Source organism: the organism of the source record quoted next, unplaced genomic scaffold (assembly GCF_019419815.1).
Source record: "Pyrus x bretschneideri cultivar Hongxiangsu unplaced genomic scaffold, Pyrus_bretschneideri_v1 Contig1, whole genome shotgun sequence".
NCBI classification, from domain to species: Eukaryota; Viridiplantae; Streptophyta; class Magnoliopsida; order Rosales; family Rosaceae; genus Pyrus; species Pyrus x bretschneideri.
In genome coordinates this window covers 3,012,547-3,029,433 of record NW_025999390.1, presented here as the reverse complement: position 1 = coordinate 3,029,433, position 16,887 = coordinate 3,012,547, and the positions used below count along the sequence as shown (strand labels likewise).

General features: G+C 40.3%; 5 protein-coding genes and 1 long non-coding RNA gene across 6 annotated transcripts; 3 read left to right on the top strand and 3 right to left on the bottom strand.

Annotated features, from left to right (window-relative positions):
* The first annotated feature begins 1,033 nt into the window (after positions 1 to 1,033).
* LOC103952530 (25S rRNA (cytosine-C(5))-methyltransferase NSUN5) lies at positions 1,034 to 4,712 on the top strand. Its single transcript, XM_009364123.3, has 13 exons — positions 1,034 to 1,334; positions 1,443 to 1,501; positions 1,585 to 1,635; positions 1,738 to 1,876; positions 2,097 to 2,182; positions 2,502 to 2,600; positions 2,779 to 2,832; positions 2,997 to 3,141; positions 3,355 to 3,416; positions 3,533 to 3,620; positions 3,837 to 3,920; positions 4,123 to 4,284; positions 4,371 to 4,712. Exons 1-13 carry the CDS (start codon positions 1,091 to 1,093, stop codon positions 4,613 to 4,615), a joined length of 1,518 nt encoding a protein of 505 aa, XP_009362398.2. The 5' UTR covers positions 1,034 to 1,090; the 3' UTR covers positions 4,616 to 4,712.
* Positions 4,713 to 4,822: 110 nt separating this feature from the next.
* Positions 4,823 to 5,675, bottom strand: LOC103952522 (17.1 kDa class II heat shock protein-like). Its single transcript, XM_009364109.3, has one exon. It carries the CDS (start codon positions 5,480 to 5,482, stop codon positions 5,012 to 5,014), a length of 471 nt encoding a protein of 156 aa, XP_009362384.2. The 5' UTR covers positions 5,483 to 5,675; the 3' UTR covers positions 4,823 to 5,011.
* A 1,610-nt stretch (positions 5,676 to 7,285) lies between these two features.
* LOC125475099 lies at positions 7,286 to 12,637 on the top strand. Its single transcript, XR_007256426.1, has 4 exons — positions 7,286 to 8,256; positions 8,751 to 8,807; positions 8,929 to 9,005; positions 12,401 to 12,637. It is a non-coding gene; the product is annotated as an uncharacterized LOC125475099 (long non-coding RNA).
* On the bottom strand, positions 9,029 to 9,667 carry LOC103955448 (17.1 kDa class II heat shock protein-like). Its single transcript, XM_009367348.3, has one exon. The coding sequence runs from the start codon at positions 9,653 to 9,655 to the stop codon at positions 9,182 to 9,184; it is 474 nt and encodes a 157-aa protein (XP_009365623.1). The 5' UTR covers positions 9,656 to 9,667; the 3' UTR covers positions 9,029 to 9,181.
* On the bottom strand, positions 9,705 to 11,976 carry LOC103952511 (ankyrin repeat-containing protein BDA1). Its single transcript, XM_009364099.3, has 2 exons — positions 11,225 to 11,976; positions 9,705 to 10,703 (listed from the first exon to the last, which is right to left on the bottom strand). The coding sequence occupies exons 1-2, from the start codon at positions 11,852 to 11,854 to the stop codon at positions 9,855 to 9,857; spliced, it is 1,479 nt and encodes a 492-aa protein (XP_009362374.1). The 5' UTR covers positions 11,855 to 11,976; the 3' UTR covers positions 9,705 to 9,854.
* Positions 12,638 to 14,442: 1,805 nt separating the features above from the next.
* LOC103955457 (L-type lectin-domain containing receptor kinase IX.1-like) lies at positions 14,443 to 16,843 on the top strand. Its single transcript, XM_009367359.2, has one exon. The coding sequence runs from the start codon at positions 14,443 to 14,445 to the stop codon at positions 16,534 to 16,536; it is 2,094 nt and encodes a 697-aa protein (XP_009365634.1). The 3' UTR covers positions 16,537 to 16,843.
* The last annotated feature ends 44 nt before the right edge of the window (positions 16,844 to 16,887 follow it).

Genomic DNA, 16,887 nt, shown 5'->3' with positions numbered 1-16,887 from the left:
AGATTTTTCATGGACAAACCGGTAGTGCAAGATACATATCAGGTCTGCCGAAACATATAGCAATTTGTAGAAACTGCATATTGGTAATCATTGATTCAGCATCATGGAAACTGAAAACGTACGAACAATTGGTTGTACCTGTTAGTGGCAGAGAAAACAAACACACCCCGTCTCTCGTTTCCACCATCTAACTCTACAAGCAACTGTGACTGTAGACGGTGAGTGAGTTCACTTTATCCACAAATGAACAATATACGATCGAGCGTGTGCATCGTGTCTTGATGAGCATGAATCGGTTCGAGATTACCTGGTTTACTAGCCGCTCATTAACCCCTCCCCCTTCGTTGTCGCCCCGCTTTGTTGTCAAAGCATCCACCTGCCAATAATTGAGCGGAAAAACACATTAGAAAAGCTACAATTTGAGGGACACTACTTACATGAAAACTATGAAATATCAGACACCCCAGGAGGACAAGACACTCATGTTTACCCGTAATCCCTAAACCCTAAACCTTAAACCCTAAACCCTAACCTAACTCTAAACCCTAACCCTAAAGCCTAAACCATAAGCCAAGGCAATGTAATGAGTTCGCCAACATTTTTTCTAGAAACTAAATAAAATACCACAACTAACAAAGAAATCTAATAGAGACATCGATGACTGACCTTAATGTGAATTAAATTGACTTCTGCTTCATTAGCGACAACCTTCGCTATCAGTGGTTTTCCGCATCTTGAAGTCCCGCAAGGCTATTTTTGAAGAGATATTTCAATAAGCCCTAACATGCAGTGAAACAAAATAATATCTTTTCTAATTGGACGAACACTTGAATTTTTTTTTTTTTAACTCTAATTGTATAACGATACGTGAGAGTTTCGCTCTGTGTCCGACGGGCTGAAAAGTTCTCAAAAATATCATATTTTTGGTCCGTGGGTGTGTAAAAGGACTACTAAGCTCTATTCTATAAATTTTATTACAAAATTGCCCCTACAAGTTTAACCTTTCTAATCAAGCGACGTCGTTTGCAGAAGGGTTACATATGCAGTGGTTTCCTGCCGCCCCTTTCTGTGTGTGCTCTAACCGTGAGCGATGGCGCGCCTAAAGCACAAAGCGGGCCCGCCGCCTGCAGCCGCCGATAAGTCGGAAAACCGGCGTCGTTTAAACATGGAGAGGTCGGCTTACTTCTCCCGGAGAGAGGCTGCGAAGGTATTGAAGCTCGTCCTCCAAGGCGACGCCAAGAAGCGGTCCGTCGGCACCATCAAGTCGCTCGTTTACAGTCCCTCCGTCAGGAACAAGAAAGGCACTTTCGCTTTGGTTTGCCAAACCCTAAAGTGTAAGTTTACAACTCTCACCGCATTCAGAAATGCAAAGTGAAGTTATTTTTTATTGGCTTACTTTCTGTTTGGCTGCCGATAACATTTGATTTTCCTGCTTATTTCAGATCTTCAGATTATCCAAGAGGTCTTGAATGCTGCCGAAGTACTGAATAGCAAGTGGAAGGTATCAAAACGTCTTCTTTTTTATTCATAATAACAAGCAATTTGAACTCTCAGGCACTGAATTGCTTAATTATGATGTTGCAGAAGCAAGATGAGTTGGTTTACATAGTCACCTACGACATCCTTTTCGGTCAGGTAATATTCGTTATGAACTCGAAACAGCATTTTATTTTCTGCCCCTAATTTTGTGATAGTGGTCGATTTTTGAGGTGAAATGTGAATTAAATTTTTATACAGGTGAGTTCATCCGCAATAGGTGATGCGGAGAAGTATCTCATGCGTCGCCAAGAAGCTCTGCGGTCCGCTCTGGCCCGGCTTTTGGTGAAGAAAAAAGTGAAGAAAGTTGAAGACTTGATAGCTCTTTATGAAATTCCCGGTGTGTGTGATTTTACAGTGTTTTTAGTTTCATACTGTTATTCCATCTCTTCAATTGTATACTACTATAGTGGAATTGGCAGAAACAGAATGCTTTGCAATGTTCATTTCATAGAATCTAAGGGAAATTTTAAACTGTTAGGATGCGGACTGATGTTACCTTTCGTTTTAGGATGCGGACTGATGTTACCTTTCGTTCTAACACCATTTTCGTGTTGCAGATATCTCAATACCTCGTCATGTTCGAGTAAATACTCTGAAAATGGATGTTGACACTGCCTTACTTGAATTAAAGAAGCAATTTCAGGTATTTCCTCAAAGTTTGTAATTAATGTTTTGTAAGAATGTAATTAAGTTCAAGTGTATGTCGTGTAACACACGTTACAAAATTTAGAGGTAATCTTATGGTGGAATGGGTGAAACATCAGACTAGGCTATCTCTACTGAATTAAACATGTAAAGCCGCAACTTGGGTGTTTGGCAATTGCTGATAACCTAATATCAAGTGAATGTGTTGCAAAGACCAATTTTGAACATTGAGAAAAGAATGTGTTGTGTGTTTTGTTTTGCGTTTGTCTTCTGGAGTTTCTTCGCTGTGTTACTGAGACAGTTTTTTTCTTACATAGGTTCAAAAGGATGACCTGGTTCCTCACTTGTTGGTTCTTCCACCGGGTAGTGATCTTCACGATCATCCTCTAATAAAGGATGGAAGTATTTTTATGCAAGTAAGAATTATCTAATATTGTTATTAGTACTTTCCTCATAAAATTTCAACCAACCTTGACGTTGCCTTTATGTTCTGTTCTTATTTTGTTGAAGGATGATGTGGAAAATTGTCTAAATCGTGAAGGATCCATTTATCTTTTATCTGCATGAGTTATGTTTTAACCATTTCTTTAACAGGGAAAGGCAAGCTCTATGGTGGCTGCAGCCCTTGCTCCGAAACCAGGATGGGAGGTCGGTAAAGTTTGTACATCGCTAATTATTATGAACTTAAGTTGGGTTAATGTTTTGCGTCGGTTGTATTGAGTTTTAGGTTAATGTTTTGCGTTGGTTGTATTGAGTTTTGGTTTTAAGATTATACAACAGTTTGCGCCAATTAAATATGATTTCCTTTGAAGGTTCTTGATGCATGCTCGGCTCCTGGAAACAAAACTGTGCACCTTGCAGCTCTTATGAGAGGAGAGGGAAAAGTAATAGCATGTGAACTGAATGAAGACAGGGTTAAACGTTTAAAAGAGACTATCAGACTTTCTGGTGCTTCTAGTATCCTTCTGCCTTCATCTTTCCGTTTACTTTCTGTTTGTTCTCTTTTCCTTGAAAGTAGTGGAACTACGGCAATCTAACGAGTAATCTGAAATATGATACATCGTTATGTTTATGTTTATAACGTTTAGATTATGCCGGTCGCTGATCATATCTTGTGCTATTGTAGCATTAACTTATTATAATAAGGCATTTGACTTAACTTGGGCTTAGATATTAAGGTTGTGCATGGAGATTTCTTAGACTTAAACCCTGAAGATCCTCAATTTTCCAAGGTTAGAAGACTTAACTTCCAGACCGTCGTTACTTTTCTCCTCCTGGTTGCGAACTCGCATTTTACAATGTTTCAAATACATTCCTTTCATGCTTACAACAAAATTCAATGTTACAGGTCCGGGCCATTCTTTTAGATCCTTCCTGCTCTGGATCTGGGACTGCTTCTGCAAGATTAGATCATTTGCTCCCATCTGCTGCTCCAGGTGCCTTTTAGATAGCTTCTTGTAATTGCTGAATTTTACCCAACTAGATATTTCTATCGGTATATCCAACCAACAAAAAAAAAAAAAAACGCAGTCGCAAGATGTGCGTAACTCTTATTCAATATGCAAGGAAGCTTATTTAACGTTCCCAGATCATTAGTCTGCTTGTGCAGAGTTACGAATGATCGAACATCTATGTTCTTTTAAAATACGTAGGTCAGGGTGCCGATTTTGCCAGCACAGAAAGACTTAACAAGCTCGCCGCCTTTCAGAGAAAAGCTCTGGCTCATGCTTTATCTTGTAAGTTTGTTTCTACTATCAGTTGTTTACCTTAAAATGTGGGGAAAAAAAAACGTTTTCTGAATCCCAAAATCATAGCCAAAACTCGATCCTTTCTATCCGGTAGTCGCTCAGATACTAATATCTCCTGCTTGCTTTGTTCATTTCGTTAATAATCCGATTTATTTCAATCATATGAATTGATGTGTACTGCTTTTGCCAGTTCCAGAAGTGGAGAGAGTTGTTTACAGCACATGCTCTGTCAACCAAGTCGAAAACGAAGATGTCGTTAAATCTGTGCTACCACTTGCTGCATCCAATGATTTCCAACTGGAAACCCCCTTCCCGAAATGGCACCGCCGTGGTCTCCCCGTTATCGAGGGCGGTAAGTAGCATCCTTAAATCTTGACAAAATGTGACAAAATGTTAAGATATTGGCATCTCAGTCGCTGCCGTTATCTTGCCTTGCAGCCGAATGCTTGATTAGGACCGATCCGAAGGAGGACAAAGAAGGCTTCTTCATCGCTCTGTTTTCCAGGAGCTCCAGCACCCAACAAGAGGCGCCTAATGGAACCGGCAGAGACGCCACCGAAGCCTCAAAGAGGCAGAGAAATTATGCAGTGCCTCATCTCAATCTATTTAAAACGTGGACACATGCGCAGCGGATGTGGCGTAATAATTCTAGCCACACTCACAGTCAATGTCATTGTTGCTAAAACATTAACTCCTTTTATTTCAAAAGCTTTTCGTTTAAGCAACTTTTGCTACGATTCTGTTCTCTTATGATGTCCAATGATTCGATTTTTCGCGTAATTTGTTGTCCGATAGTTCAATTGTTCGAGTTATTTGTTCCGCAATGCACACTTTTGGCGGATTTTGTGAAAGTCGCCAACAGAAATGGGAAGGATTAACAGAGATTGAAGTAGGCATTAATACATAATATGCTTCATTGATCTGAAAAAACAAACATGCTCAGAACACCAAAACACATATAAAACACGTAAACACATTCAGAAAATACAACGAAGCCACAAAATCTATCCGCAAACCATTTTATAATCCAGGCACGATTATTCTCAGAACCCAAATCGCAGAAACAGCTCTCTGCAGTCTCAACCAATCTTGACCTCGATTGTCTTCGGCTTCTTCGGCTCCGGTGGCGGCAGCTTCTCAACCGTCACAGTCAGAACCCCATCCTGGCAAACAGCTGAAATCGCATTTACATTCGCATTCTCCGGCAGCACAAACTTCCTCATGAACTTGCTGACCCTCCTCTCCATCCTCACGTACTTAGCCCCTTCCTTCTCCTCCTCCCGCTTCCTCTCGCCGCTGATCAGAAGTACATTGTCGTCCTCCACCTGGACCTTTATGTCTCCGGACTTCAACCCCGGCATGTCCACCACGAAGACGTAGGAGTTAGGGTACTCCTTGACGTCGGCTGGCGTCGCGGCCATCGCCTTGGCGTCGCGGACGTAGGTCCGGGTGGGGGCGTTGAATGACTTCTCAGCGTCATCGGCGGCGTCCATGATGTGCTGCAGTGTGGAGAAGAGTGGGGCATCAAAACCGGGGATTCTGATATCCATTCTTCGCTTCTTGGTGGGTGGAATTTTCGCTTTTCAGAGTTGATTAGCAGGCTTTTATGAACCCTTGAGTAGGAACTTCTGGTCGCTGTGGAGGAGGAGGGAAGGTGGATCCGTACTTATAGGAGGAGTTGAGAGGGGACGTGGGTTAGCGGGAAGGGAAAAAGGAAGGTTCTGGAGACACGGGGAATGCAGCAGGGGGTTCCAGTAGGTTCCGTTTAATTCTTCTATGAGCGTCTAGAACGGTTTGGAAGGTTTAAAACTTTTACTAGAGGCAGGGCTTCTTTAGTCATTCTACAGATTTTTAGGGAAATAAAAAGGGGATATTTGGAAAATAGTACTAAATAATAAAGAGAATGGTTGGTGGTGCCACTCCAATATTTTATTTTGCAATCTAAAATTTTTATAACTAGAAAAATTACGTTGTGAAGGTGCAAAATAAAATTTTTAGAATGCTAATTACAATTCTAATACATACTAAACATTTAATTGCCACCCAAAGGTATTTTTCGTTTTTTTAAGGTTAGAAACTTTAGTGATATTTTTCTATGTTCAAATTATATAGATAAGAAGAAAAAAATTCTTCCCGTGGTGAGCTTTTCTCTCAAGTTGAGAGTTATTCTCACTTTCTGTGTGAGGCGTTCAAACAAAAAAAAAAACCCAGTGACACCGGCCCTAGCTTCAGTCGGGGATCAGTTACCGTTTCCTTCTTACTTTCTTTCTCTTTTGTTTTCCTTGCTTCTACTGCTTTGTCTCCCAAATTTCTACTCCGATCTATTCTATTCCTCTATATCTGAGGGTATTACTCTTCATGGCTTTTTCTTGCTCTGATCTTTTTCCATGCATCCTACTAAGATCGTGCGTAGACTTCTGGCGTATCCACCGACTTGGGTGTTTCCAACACCACTACTTTCTCTTTGTTGTATGTCAGTTCAACAGTGTCGTTCGTGGGTTTCCAAGAGTTCATACTGATAGTTGGCTTCTCTCGCTTAATTGTCGACTATCCCTAATTTATGGTTATGCTCATGTAGCAAATCGGGGTTTATATGGTGTCTGTTGAGGCAGTGCTCAGCGGTGGACAAGGAATCAGATGGATTGATTGGCACTGGAATGGTGAAGAAAGTTGTGAAAAGCTGTTGAAGCTTCTGGTTTCAGATGCTTGATGTTAAGTTTAGGCCTAACTGTTTTTGGGCTCATTTGTATTTTCTAGTGTTTTAGGCCTACTTTTGTTTGTTGATAAGTAGTCTTTGGGCCTTTGGTGTGATGTATGTTTTTTGTTGGTGTTTAATAAAATAGGCTTTTACTAATATATATATGGGGATAAGAAGTTGAGTGAACCTTCATAAATAGCGTAAAAATGATCACTCTAATTGTATTCACCATGACCAGTCCTTTAGTTAATTGTGAGCCAGCGAGGCAAGGCAACTCTAAATTAGGAAAGATTTATCAATGTACCTAAAAGGGTTTGAACACTACATGTTATTATACAAACTAATGTTATAATTTATAAGAACCGAAAAACAATGTGTAGCCGAAGAAAAATGGTGATAGAGATTTCTAAGTTTTATTTGACATAAAGAAGTAGCATATGTATAGTTTCACTAGCACTTGATTTGCAACGCTTAACCAGTACACTTATTTCACTAATATATAGTTTCACTCATGATACTCGTATTAAGAGCGCGAGACAGAACGCAACATTCATCATTCGCAAATAACACATGACCACAAAACCATGCACATATATGACCACAAAATCATTATCAAACAGATATGCGATAATGAGAAGAAATGAAAGGGAGGGACGACAGACGGATGGATGTCGGGTTGGAGGCCGGGATCGACTACTTGTCGGACTGCCTCTCAGGGTGGGCAGGTAGTTTTTTATCTATTTAATTCCTTATTTTATTTTGTTTTGAAGCAATAAAATTGATTCAACTCCAGCTGTATAAACAATGGAACACCTATTTATTCCTTTTTTTGGTGTTCATTTATTCTTTTTTTTTTTTTTTTTTTTTTTTAAATTTTGTTTTGAAGCGATAAAATTGATTCAAGTCCAACTGTATAAATAATGAACACGACCAATACCGCACGTAATACGTATTACCTGTGGTAATATGTTGATCTATAATAAACACATTATGTGGATCTATAGCATAATTTCAAATGTAAACACTGAAATTACATTATAGATCCACATATTAAACGACACGACACTAAGCATACAAGCTTTCCTTCTTTTATCTTATTTTTGTGAAAACCCAAAAGGCAAAAACCAAGTGAGGTAGACATGACCAAAGCATACGAAATTACAGACAGAAAACCAGAAGGAACGATGCGTGCATGAATGCATGCAACTTTATTTACACACACGTACCACGGTACCATCACCACTAGATAGCAATCACAAACTGATCGTGCAGACCATCAGAGCAAGCGGCTCCGCGGCTTTCCCTTCTTCTCCTTGCCCTCCTTGGCTTCCACCTTGCCCCTCTTGACCACCACCTTGGCGTCTTCCTTTCCATTCTTGACCACCACCTTGGTCCAGATTTTGAGCATTAAAAAAAATAATAATAACATAAGGGGCCCAGATTTGGATTCCCCACCCCCACTTTGTTTGCCCCACTACCCTGCCGTCTGTTCTTTTCTCCCAAGCTCTGCAAAATTGATAAATCCCTACCCTTTTGCCATTGCAATCTCTCTCTCTCTCTCTCTCTCTCTCTCTCATTGAAACTGGGCCGCACAATGACTTTGCGAAGATGACCCCCAGGAATCAGGTATGCTTCACTTTGCAAACCCTCAATCCACTTTTTGAATTTATTTCCCTAATTTTCCGTTCCCATTTTTAATTCCATCTACTTCCTTTTCTCCACCCACACTTTGTACTCCCCAGATTCTTCTCTGTTAGAGAAGCATCTCGGTTCTTTAACTCCCAAGACTGCCCTTCTGTTATGAACCCAATTTGTAATTGAGGTTTATGCTTGTAATTGAGGATTTTACTTGTTATTAGGGGAATTTGTTAGAGATGCCCAATCTGTGCTGAAGGAGCCCCATCCCAAAAAATGTACCAATCTATTTTTATTACTTTCAATTTCGGTTTTTGTTTAGTTGCTTTGATTATGTTAATAAATATCAAATTTGGTACATTTTTTGGGTTTAAAATTTTCAGGAGGTTGTTTAGTTTGTTTGTCAATGTGATTGATATGAAACATTACTTGTCTTTGTGGATTTGCAAATGGATACCAGTGAAGATTTTGGAAATGTTTTACAGGGAGATTTGTGTTGGCCACTCTTTGCTTTGTGTTGGCTAATCCTTACAAGTTCAAGGGTAAATTGATGAATACCTATATTTTATATGATTGGATGAATATCTTATTGGATTGGGATGTATTGGATGTGTGTTTAATGCGTTATGTGATTGGTTTTTTTTTCTTTTCTTTTTCTTGCAGCTGCTACACCAAAACAAATTAGAGAGTTAATGAAGGTTGATGGGCTTACTAATGATGAAGTCAAAAGCCGTTTGCAGGTTTGTATGTGTGATTATCCATCTGTTTTGAATCATAATTTGGTTGATGTGATTAAAATTTTACATATACATGACAGCAATTGGAAGCCATTTTGCATGCTATTAGTGATGAATTTTTTTTACACATACATGTGATTATCCTCGTTAAATATTTTTTTTAAACATATGTTTACGTATTAAAAAATGGTACATTTTGAACTTTTGCACTGGGCACCAAAAAACTCAGGACCGGCCCTGCTCTTGGCCCTCTTGGGCTCTGCCGGAGGCAGCTTCTCCACCCTCACTGTCAGCACGCCGCCTTGAGCCACCACCGAAATCGTCTCCAAATTCACATTCTCCGGCGGCACAAACTTCCTCATAAACTTCCCCACCCTCTCCTCTTTTTCTCGCCTTCTCTCCCCGCTCACCACCAAAACGTTGTCTTCTCCTCTAATTTCATTGGCTTTGATTCCGGGCATGTCTACCACAAACGCGTGCGAGTTTGGATACTCCACGACGTCCGCCGGAGTGGCCGCCATTGCCTTCGCGTCTTGGACATATGCCCGAGACGGGTTCTTGGCGTTTCGGGACTTTTCGGGCTCTTGATCGGCCAAGTCCAGCATGTCTTCCAAGATTGTGAAGAAATTGTTTCCCGCGTTTCTCAAATCCATGTTAACGCAAATTGTGTGAGATTAGCAGAGAATTTATTAGTGTGGAAAATGGAGGATCAGATCGATGTATTTATAGAGTGATTAAGGAATTACAGAGAACATGCAAGAGTTCTAGAGGCTGCAAAGCAAAACGAAACAAGAACATCCCATTGCAACCAGAAGAGCAGCAACTCAAAATTTATCAGTACAATCTTCGTCTTCAAATTTCGTCATTGTCTTCGTCGTCTACGTAGAGTGAATCATCTGTTTCTTTCTGCTCCATGTATCCATACTTTCTAAGAAGCCATATGATTACCCGAATCACGTTACCAATAAACACGATCCCCATCAACGCCAGCCATATCAGCACAGAAACTTGTGTCACATGATACAGATAGCTACCCCTTCTCTTATTCGGTGTCATGATGATTAATCCGATAAAATAAGTACCCGTTAGTGCCGTTATTGCAATCCACATGATCACCATCTGAAGCCACATCAATCTCTTCCGCCTCATAGGCAATCCGCTCACCAGCAGTAGAATTATGCTCAATGATGCAAGGAAAGCAATGGTGTTGAAGATCATGAACTGTCCATAATTACGGGGCTCTGTATTTGCCATCACTGACTGCCCCGCTGTGTGCGGACGCTCCACAGCGGTGCCATTGGAGTATTCGAAATAGTCATCCTGCCATACACCGCCTGGCGGGGATAATGCAGCTTGAAATGCCACTGTCGCAATTAGGGAAGTCACAACCATTAACGAGCTTCGTTTCCTTCCCAACCAATCAATGTCCTTCTTCTTAACTATTTCCTTTATACTCATTCTCTTCGACATTAGCGGCTGCATTGAGATCGAGTTGGATACTCGAACTGAATCCATTTCCGGCTCGTACGCAACGGATCGTGACTTGTTGATTCCTGGAGCTGCAGCTTTCTGAAGGCACTGTTTGATTTCCAAGTCTCTTAAATCTCTAGTGCTATGAGATAAGACGTCCAATGCAGTGAAACCATTCGCATTCTGGGCCTTTACATCTATCTTTGTATTAGTCAGCAAATATTTTATAACCTGCACAAAATTTCCACAGTTTTCATAGAGAATGAAAAAATATGATATCTCAGGCTAAAAACGCATTGCGAAACATTGCAAAACACACAAGTTAATTTGCATGACTAACTTGGGATTTTACGACAGTACTCCGACCCAATCACGCATTACCAACCACAGCATGCACAAATGGATTGGGATGCTGTGGTAGCATTCCAATTCAGTCATGCATTTCCAAAAACAACACCGCATGATTGGCTTGGGATGCTACGGTAGCATCCCAATTCAGTCACGCAACGCCAAACACACAGCACTGCGTGATTAGCTTTAAATTCCATCATCGTAGCATTCCAGGTACAGGGAAGTTCTTCCTTACAATGTGAGTTAAATGGAATTGAAGTTTTTCTTCACTAATATTCATAGAATTCTTGAAATTTTGAAGTTTTCTTCTTTCAGATAAAAGTCTAATTATTCCCACTGAATTAACTAATTTTAATTTCAAAAGACAAAACTTTATTCCACAAAAATTAAGGAAATATTACCTCTAATTGTTTCTTGGCCACAGCAACATGTAAGACTGTGTTGCCATCGCCATCCCTCCAATTCACAAACTCATCACCTCTCCCAATACAATCCACCAAAACCTTCAACACCTCCAGCCTGTGATGCTTCACACACAAGTGCAGCCCACTCTCGCCTCCCTGAGTCAAACCCCGAGTCGCCGCCGGTATGACTCGGGCCAACTCAGCCACCACCGCAGCTCGCCCCTTGATCACACCCAGATGCAGGGGTGTGAACCCATCGCGATCCCAGACCAAAACCAGATCTGGGTTGACCAGCACCAGACGTTTCACTATCTCCACCGACCCTTTTGCCGCCGCCAGGTGAAGAGGCGAAGAGCCGCGGGAATCTAACTGGGCGGCGAGTTCGGGATTCCGACTCAGTAACTCTTTGGCGAAAGCAGAGTGACCCAGAAGCGAGGCGACGTGTAAGGGGGTGTCGGAGAGAGATGGGGCGGGCTTACTGAGGATTTGAGGGTCTTCTGTGAGGAGTTCGAGGAGGACGTCGACGGAGCCCCGCACGGCGGCTCGATGGAGCTCTTTCTGCATGACCTTCTCTCTCTGTTTTGCTTCTTCTTCTCTCTGTTCCTCTAACAAACTCAGCAACTTCATTTTTCATTTTTGTCTCGCTGATGCTTTGCGTGCGAAATACAAAACAGAGACGGAGGCGAGCAGAAGTTGACGGGCACCGTTAGTTGGTGGTACCAAACAGGAGAATAAGATCATCTCCGGATCTTCTTTGTTGAAATTTAGAGAATTAATTAATTATGTCAGTTTATCGTATATCGTACGATTAATTTTTATTAAGTACTATTTATATTCAATTTAAAATTTAAAATAATTTATAACCGTACGATGTACAATAAACAAACATAATTGATTAATCTCTAGATCCTTACAAAAAATATCCGAGGATGATCCATGTCCCCAAAGAGGGGAGGTCAAACCATCAAAATTAGTAGACTAAAAAACGTTACCGTCCAAGTTTTTTTTGGTCGAGCATACCGTCCAAGTAATATGAGAATACTTGGATTCCGATCGTTTATTTTATGTTTTGATATTATATTATATTTAAATAATTTATATATATTAAATTCTAATTCTAATTCTGATTAACATCGAATTACTTTTGTTTAAATTTTCTTAATTTTTTTATAGACCTTTCTGCGCCTTCAAGTTGGACCAAGTGAGGCTGAGTCAACATGAAACCACACGTGCGAGGGACAAGTAATGGTTTTCATCTAGAAACCTTATGGGAACCATTTGCTTTCTAATTTTCTATTTTCCTTACCGTCTAAACAATTTAGGAAAACTCAACAATTGCATTTGAAAAAGAAAAAAAAATATCATAAGCTATAGTTCACATTTATCAAATTACTTTGTGAAATTCCGTGATACAAGTTTTTTTGTTTTAACAAACAATCTACACTAAAAAGTTAAGAGAGTGGGCTGAGCTCAACAATAAACTATCAATAACGCAATTCAAATTCGCATTTGATAAGAATCAAACATAAAATCTCTCTTACAAGTGAAGAAGAATCCACCGAACTGTATTACTAAGTGGCAAACTTGTGATACAACTTGACAAAACAAGGGCCATGGATGTGATTGCCAACCCTAAACCGCTAAAGCTAGATGAAAACCCTACGTGTGAAGGGTATTGAACTTTTCTCTCCTTCGTGAGAGATCTTCTATCCTCTCTGTGAGAGTTTGTTTTCACCTGCATGTGAGGTGGTTGTCGTCACCCTGTGCTTTCTTTTCCTTTTCCAGTTGTTAGTTTCCTGCATTTTTCGCTAATCGTCTCTGATTTGTCTATCTCCCATCTTCCACCTCCATGGTTTTCTTCCTTCCTCTTCCCGCTCTTCCATTTTGGCTCCGGCTTTCCTCGACCCATATATTTTCAGATTTGTAGCCACGACCTGTCAACGCGTTTTGACGCAATTCTACCGGGAAGTGCATAGAGCTTCGGCTCGAATGTTCACACCACCACCTCCCATGGATTTCTCTTCAGTGGCTTTGTGGCCTTCAATGACCTTGCTGCTAGTGGGTCATCTCTCACTAGCTTCCTTTGGTTTGTGGTTGTGGTTCCGAGTTGTGTGGTGCTTTGTGGAGGATGTTGTAGTCATGTTTTCCATCACTTATGTGAAGTTGGTTGGCTAGATCTTTGTAGTTTGTTTGGAGATCAGGTTTTCGGGGAGATCTCATAGATGCTTCAATGGCGGCGGTCTAACAGGACTAAGGTTTGTTGTTTAGTTTGTGGGCTCAAAATCTTTGTCTGGGCTCTATTTTGGGGGTCCATATCTTATTTTGTGCTTTTATTGTAATTGGACTCTTCCTTTGTAATTATATTATGTTGTTGGTAATAATATTACCTTTCTTCCAAAAAAAGAAAAAAAGAGCGGTAACCCTACGTGCAATCAGAACCAAGATTATGCTTGGTAAAATTCATATGATGTCAATCAACGGTAGCCTGTCATCCATTGAGAAAAAATATTGCATGTGAATGGTATGTGTAAATTCGCATGCAAGTAATTGAGTTGAACTTGGCTTCTTTGCTTAAATACCAAACATGAGCTGTTGACTCATGTCCACTTTCCAAGTAATTGAGTTGAACTTGTCTTCTCATTTTGCTCGGACTCAAAAGTAATTATTTTTTTTTATCAATACTCAAAAGTAATTAATTCCACTATTTCTCTCTTTAATTTGTTGGCATAATTAAAATTAAAATTTGTCAATAAAAAAAGTTATCAAATTTATTAGTTTTGTGTGTTGGTCCCATACACATGGCATGAGTAGAAGTTTTGTTTTTCTTTTTTTTGTTGTCAAAATGAGAAAGCTACTTGCACTTTCGTACTGCTAATCTTTATATAGTAAAACAACCAGTACAAGTGACCTTTTACTAGAGGAGTGTTGCCCTTGTACCACAACGTGAACGTGAGTTTGAAACTTGACGACTCCCTAATCTAATATATAATCAAACAAATCTATCGTTCGACAAACAAAAATCAACCAGCACTTTTAATTAGTCCAAAAAGTAGAATTAAAGAAAGTAAAGGGCTACCTAGTGCATTCCAAGCTACCGTAGCTCCACTAAGTATTTATTTTGATTTCAGCACGGATAGGATCCACTAAGTTTTTGGATGAGTGTAATAATATTTCTGCGAGCAAAGCTGATCACTGAATAGCTTCAAATAACAAAAATGGAATTTGTCAGTGAATTATATTTCTCACCAAAGCAAAAACAACTTCAAATATTCCTCCTCCTTCTTCTCTTGTTTCTCTTCAACCCTAGTGCAACTCCGTTAACATTCAATTTCTCGAGTTTTCCACCCCTCACGGCCAATATATCTCTAGAGGGAGATGCTTACACAGACGGGTTCCTCCGGCTCACCAAAAGCGCTGTGGACGACAACAAGACTCGCAGCGCTGGTCGAGCCACCTATAGCCAACCCTTTCTCCTCCGCCAAAACGCCACAGGAAAGATCGCTGATTTCACCACAAACTTCACATTTGTCATAGACTCACAAAAAGAAACCAACTACGGCAACGGTTTCGCCTTCTTCATAGCGCCAAACGCCTCCATACTCAACCGCAAACTAGCGAAACACACTCTCAGTATGGGCCTTCCCGTACATCCACTTGGGGTCACCGTGAACACAAGTCTGTATCCTTATGTGGCGGTTGAGTTTGATATCCACTATAACGACCAGCCGGACATTCAAGACCCCGTCGGCGATCATGTTGGTATCGACGTCAACTCGGTCATGTCTAGGATTGCAAAGCCTTGGAATGGAAGTATTGTTAATGGAAGGATCAATATTGCTTTCATTAATTATGATTCCAAATCAAAAAATCTTAGCGTTGCCTTCACTACTTGTAATGCAAATGGCGTCCAAGTGATGAGCTATCTCAATTACACGGTTGATCTGACTCGTTACTTGCCCGATTTGGTCGTTGTAGGGTTCACCGGTGAAACGGGTCGTTGCTATGCTACGCACAAAATCAACTCATGGAGTTTTAATTCAACTTCACTGCTTGATGATGCACATCACAAGAGCACCACCAAGTCATCAAGAAATGGCCGCATGGCGGTTGGGATGGGTATTGGTGGGTCTCTAATTATCTTGGTTTGTGGATTACAGTTGCTTTGGTCCAAGATCTTGCGGAAGAAGAGAGAGAGAGAAGAAATTAGTAGTGATTGTGAATATCCTTCTGGTCTTGACTTGATCATGGACGATGATTTTGAAAAGGGGATCATAACCTCTGGCCCAAGGAAGTTTTCATATAGTGAATTGGCTCACGCCACGAGTGATTTTTCCAAGGAAGAAAAGCTAGGAGAGGGAGGGTTCGGTGGTGTTTACAAAGGCTTCATACAAGACTTGAACTCATTTGTTGCGGTTAAGAGGATATCGAGAGCGTCAAAACAAGGATTGAAGGAGTACGCGGCAGAAGTGAGGATCATTGGTCGACTTAGGCATCGGAATTTGGTTCAACTCATCGGTTGGTGCCACGAAAAAAAACTGCTACTTGTGTACGAGTTCATGTCCAATGGAAGCTTAGATTCTCATTTGTTCAAGGAAACAAGCTTCTTGAATTGGGAGGTAAGATACAAAATTGCTCAAGGCGTGGCAGCTGGGTTGCAATATCTTCATCAAGAATGGGAGCAATGTGTGCTGCATAGGGACATTAAATCCAGCAACGTTATGTTGGATTCGAATTTCAACGCGAAACTTGGAGATTTTGGGTTAGCACGACTTGTAGACCATGGAAAGGAACCACAAACAACGGCTTTAGCTGGAACCATGGGATACATGGCTCCTGAATACATTATCTCCGGAAAGGCTAGCAAGGAGTCGGATGTGTATAGCTTCGGAATTGTTGCGTTGGAGATTGCGTGCGGGCGGAAACCCATTGATCACACTCGAGTTAACATGGTGAAATGGGTTTGGGATCTCTATGGAGAAGATAAAGTTATTGAAGCAGCTGATCCAAAACTTGGTGGAGTTTTCGATAAGAAACAAGTAGAGTGCTTGATGATTGTAGGGCTATGGTGTGCTCATCCAGATTACAGTATGAGGCCTTCAATGCAACAAGTGATGCAAATGTTCACCTTCGAGGTTCCGTTGCCCATTCTCCCGTCAAAGATGCCGGTTGCCACCTATTTTCCTCTTCCAAGATCACTTTCAATGTTGTTCTCTGATATTAATGTTACTGTCTCTGAAGAAGGAGGACAAACTGAAGCGTCATGCCATGGATCTTACAACACTACAACTTCTTCCTCATACATACCGTAGTATTTGTATAACGTATTTCACTGTAATATATTTTTGGATCATTTAGATATAGATCCTTGAAACTTCTATTTTCCAAATAAAAACTCATCTAAATTTAAACATTCAAATAAAATCCAAATTTCAAATAGACTGCCACGTAGACAAATGTATAACCAACTATTACAATACATTTACAACTTGTGCCACAAAATCCTAATTTGGTCAATAAATGTTATTACTCATCCTAATTATGATGAGCAATTAAATCCATATGGATATTTTACCTTTCTTGTATCATATATATTAGCAATATATTTAAATTAATTTACCAAATTAAAAAAAAAAAAAAAAAAAGACATATCTTGTACAGAA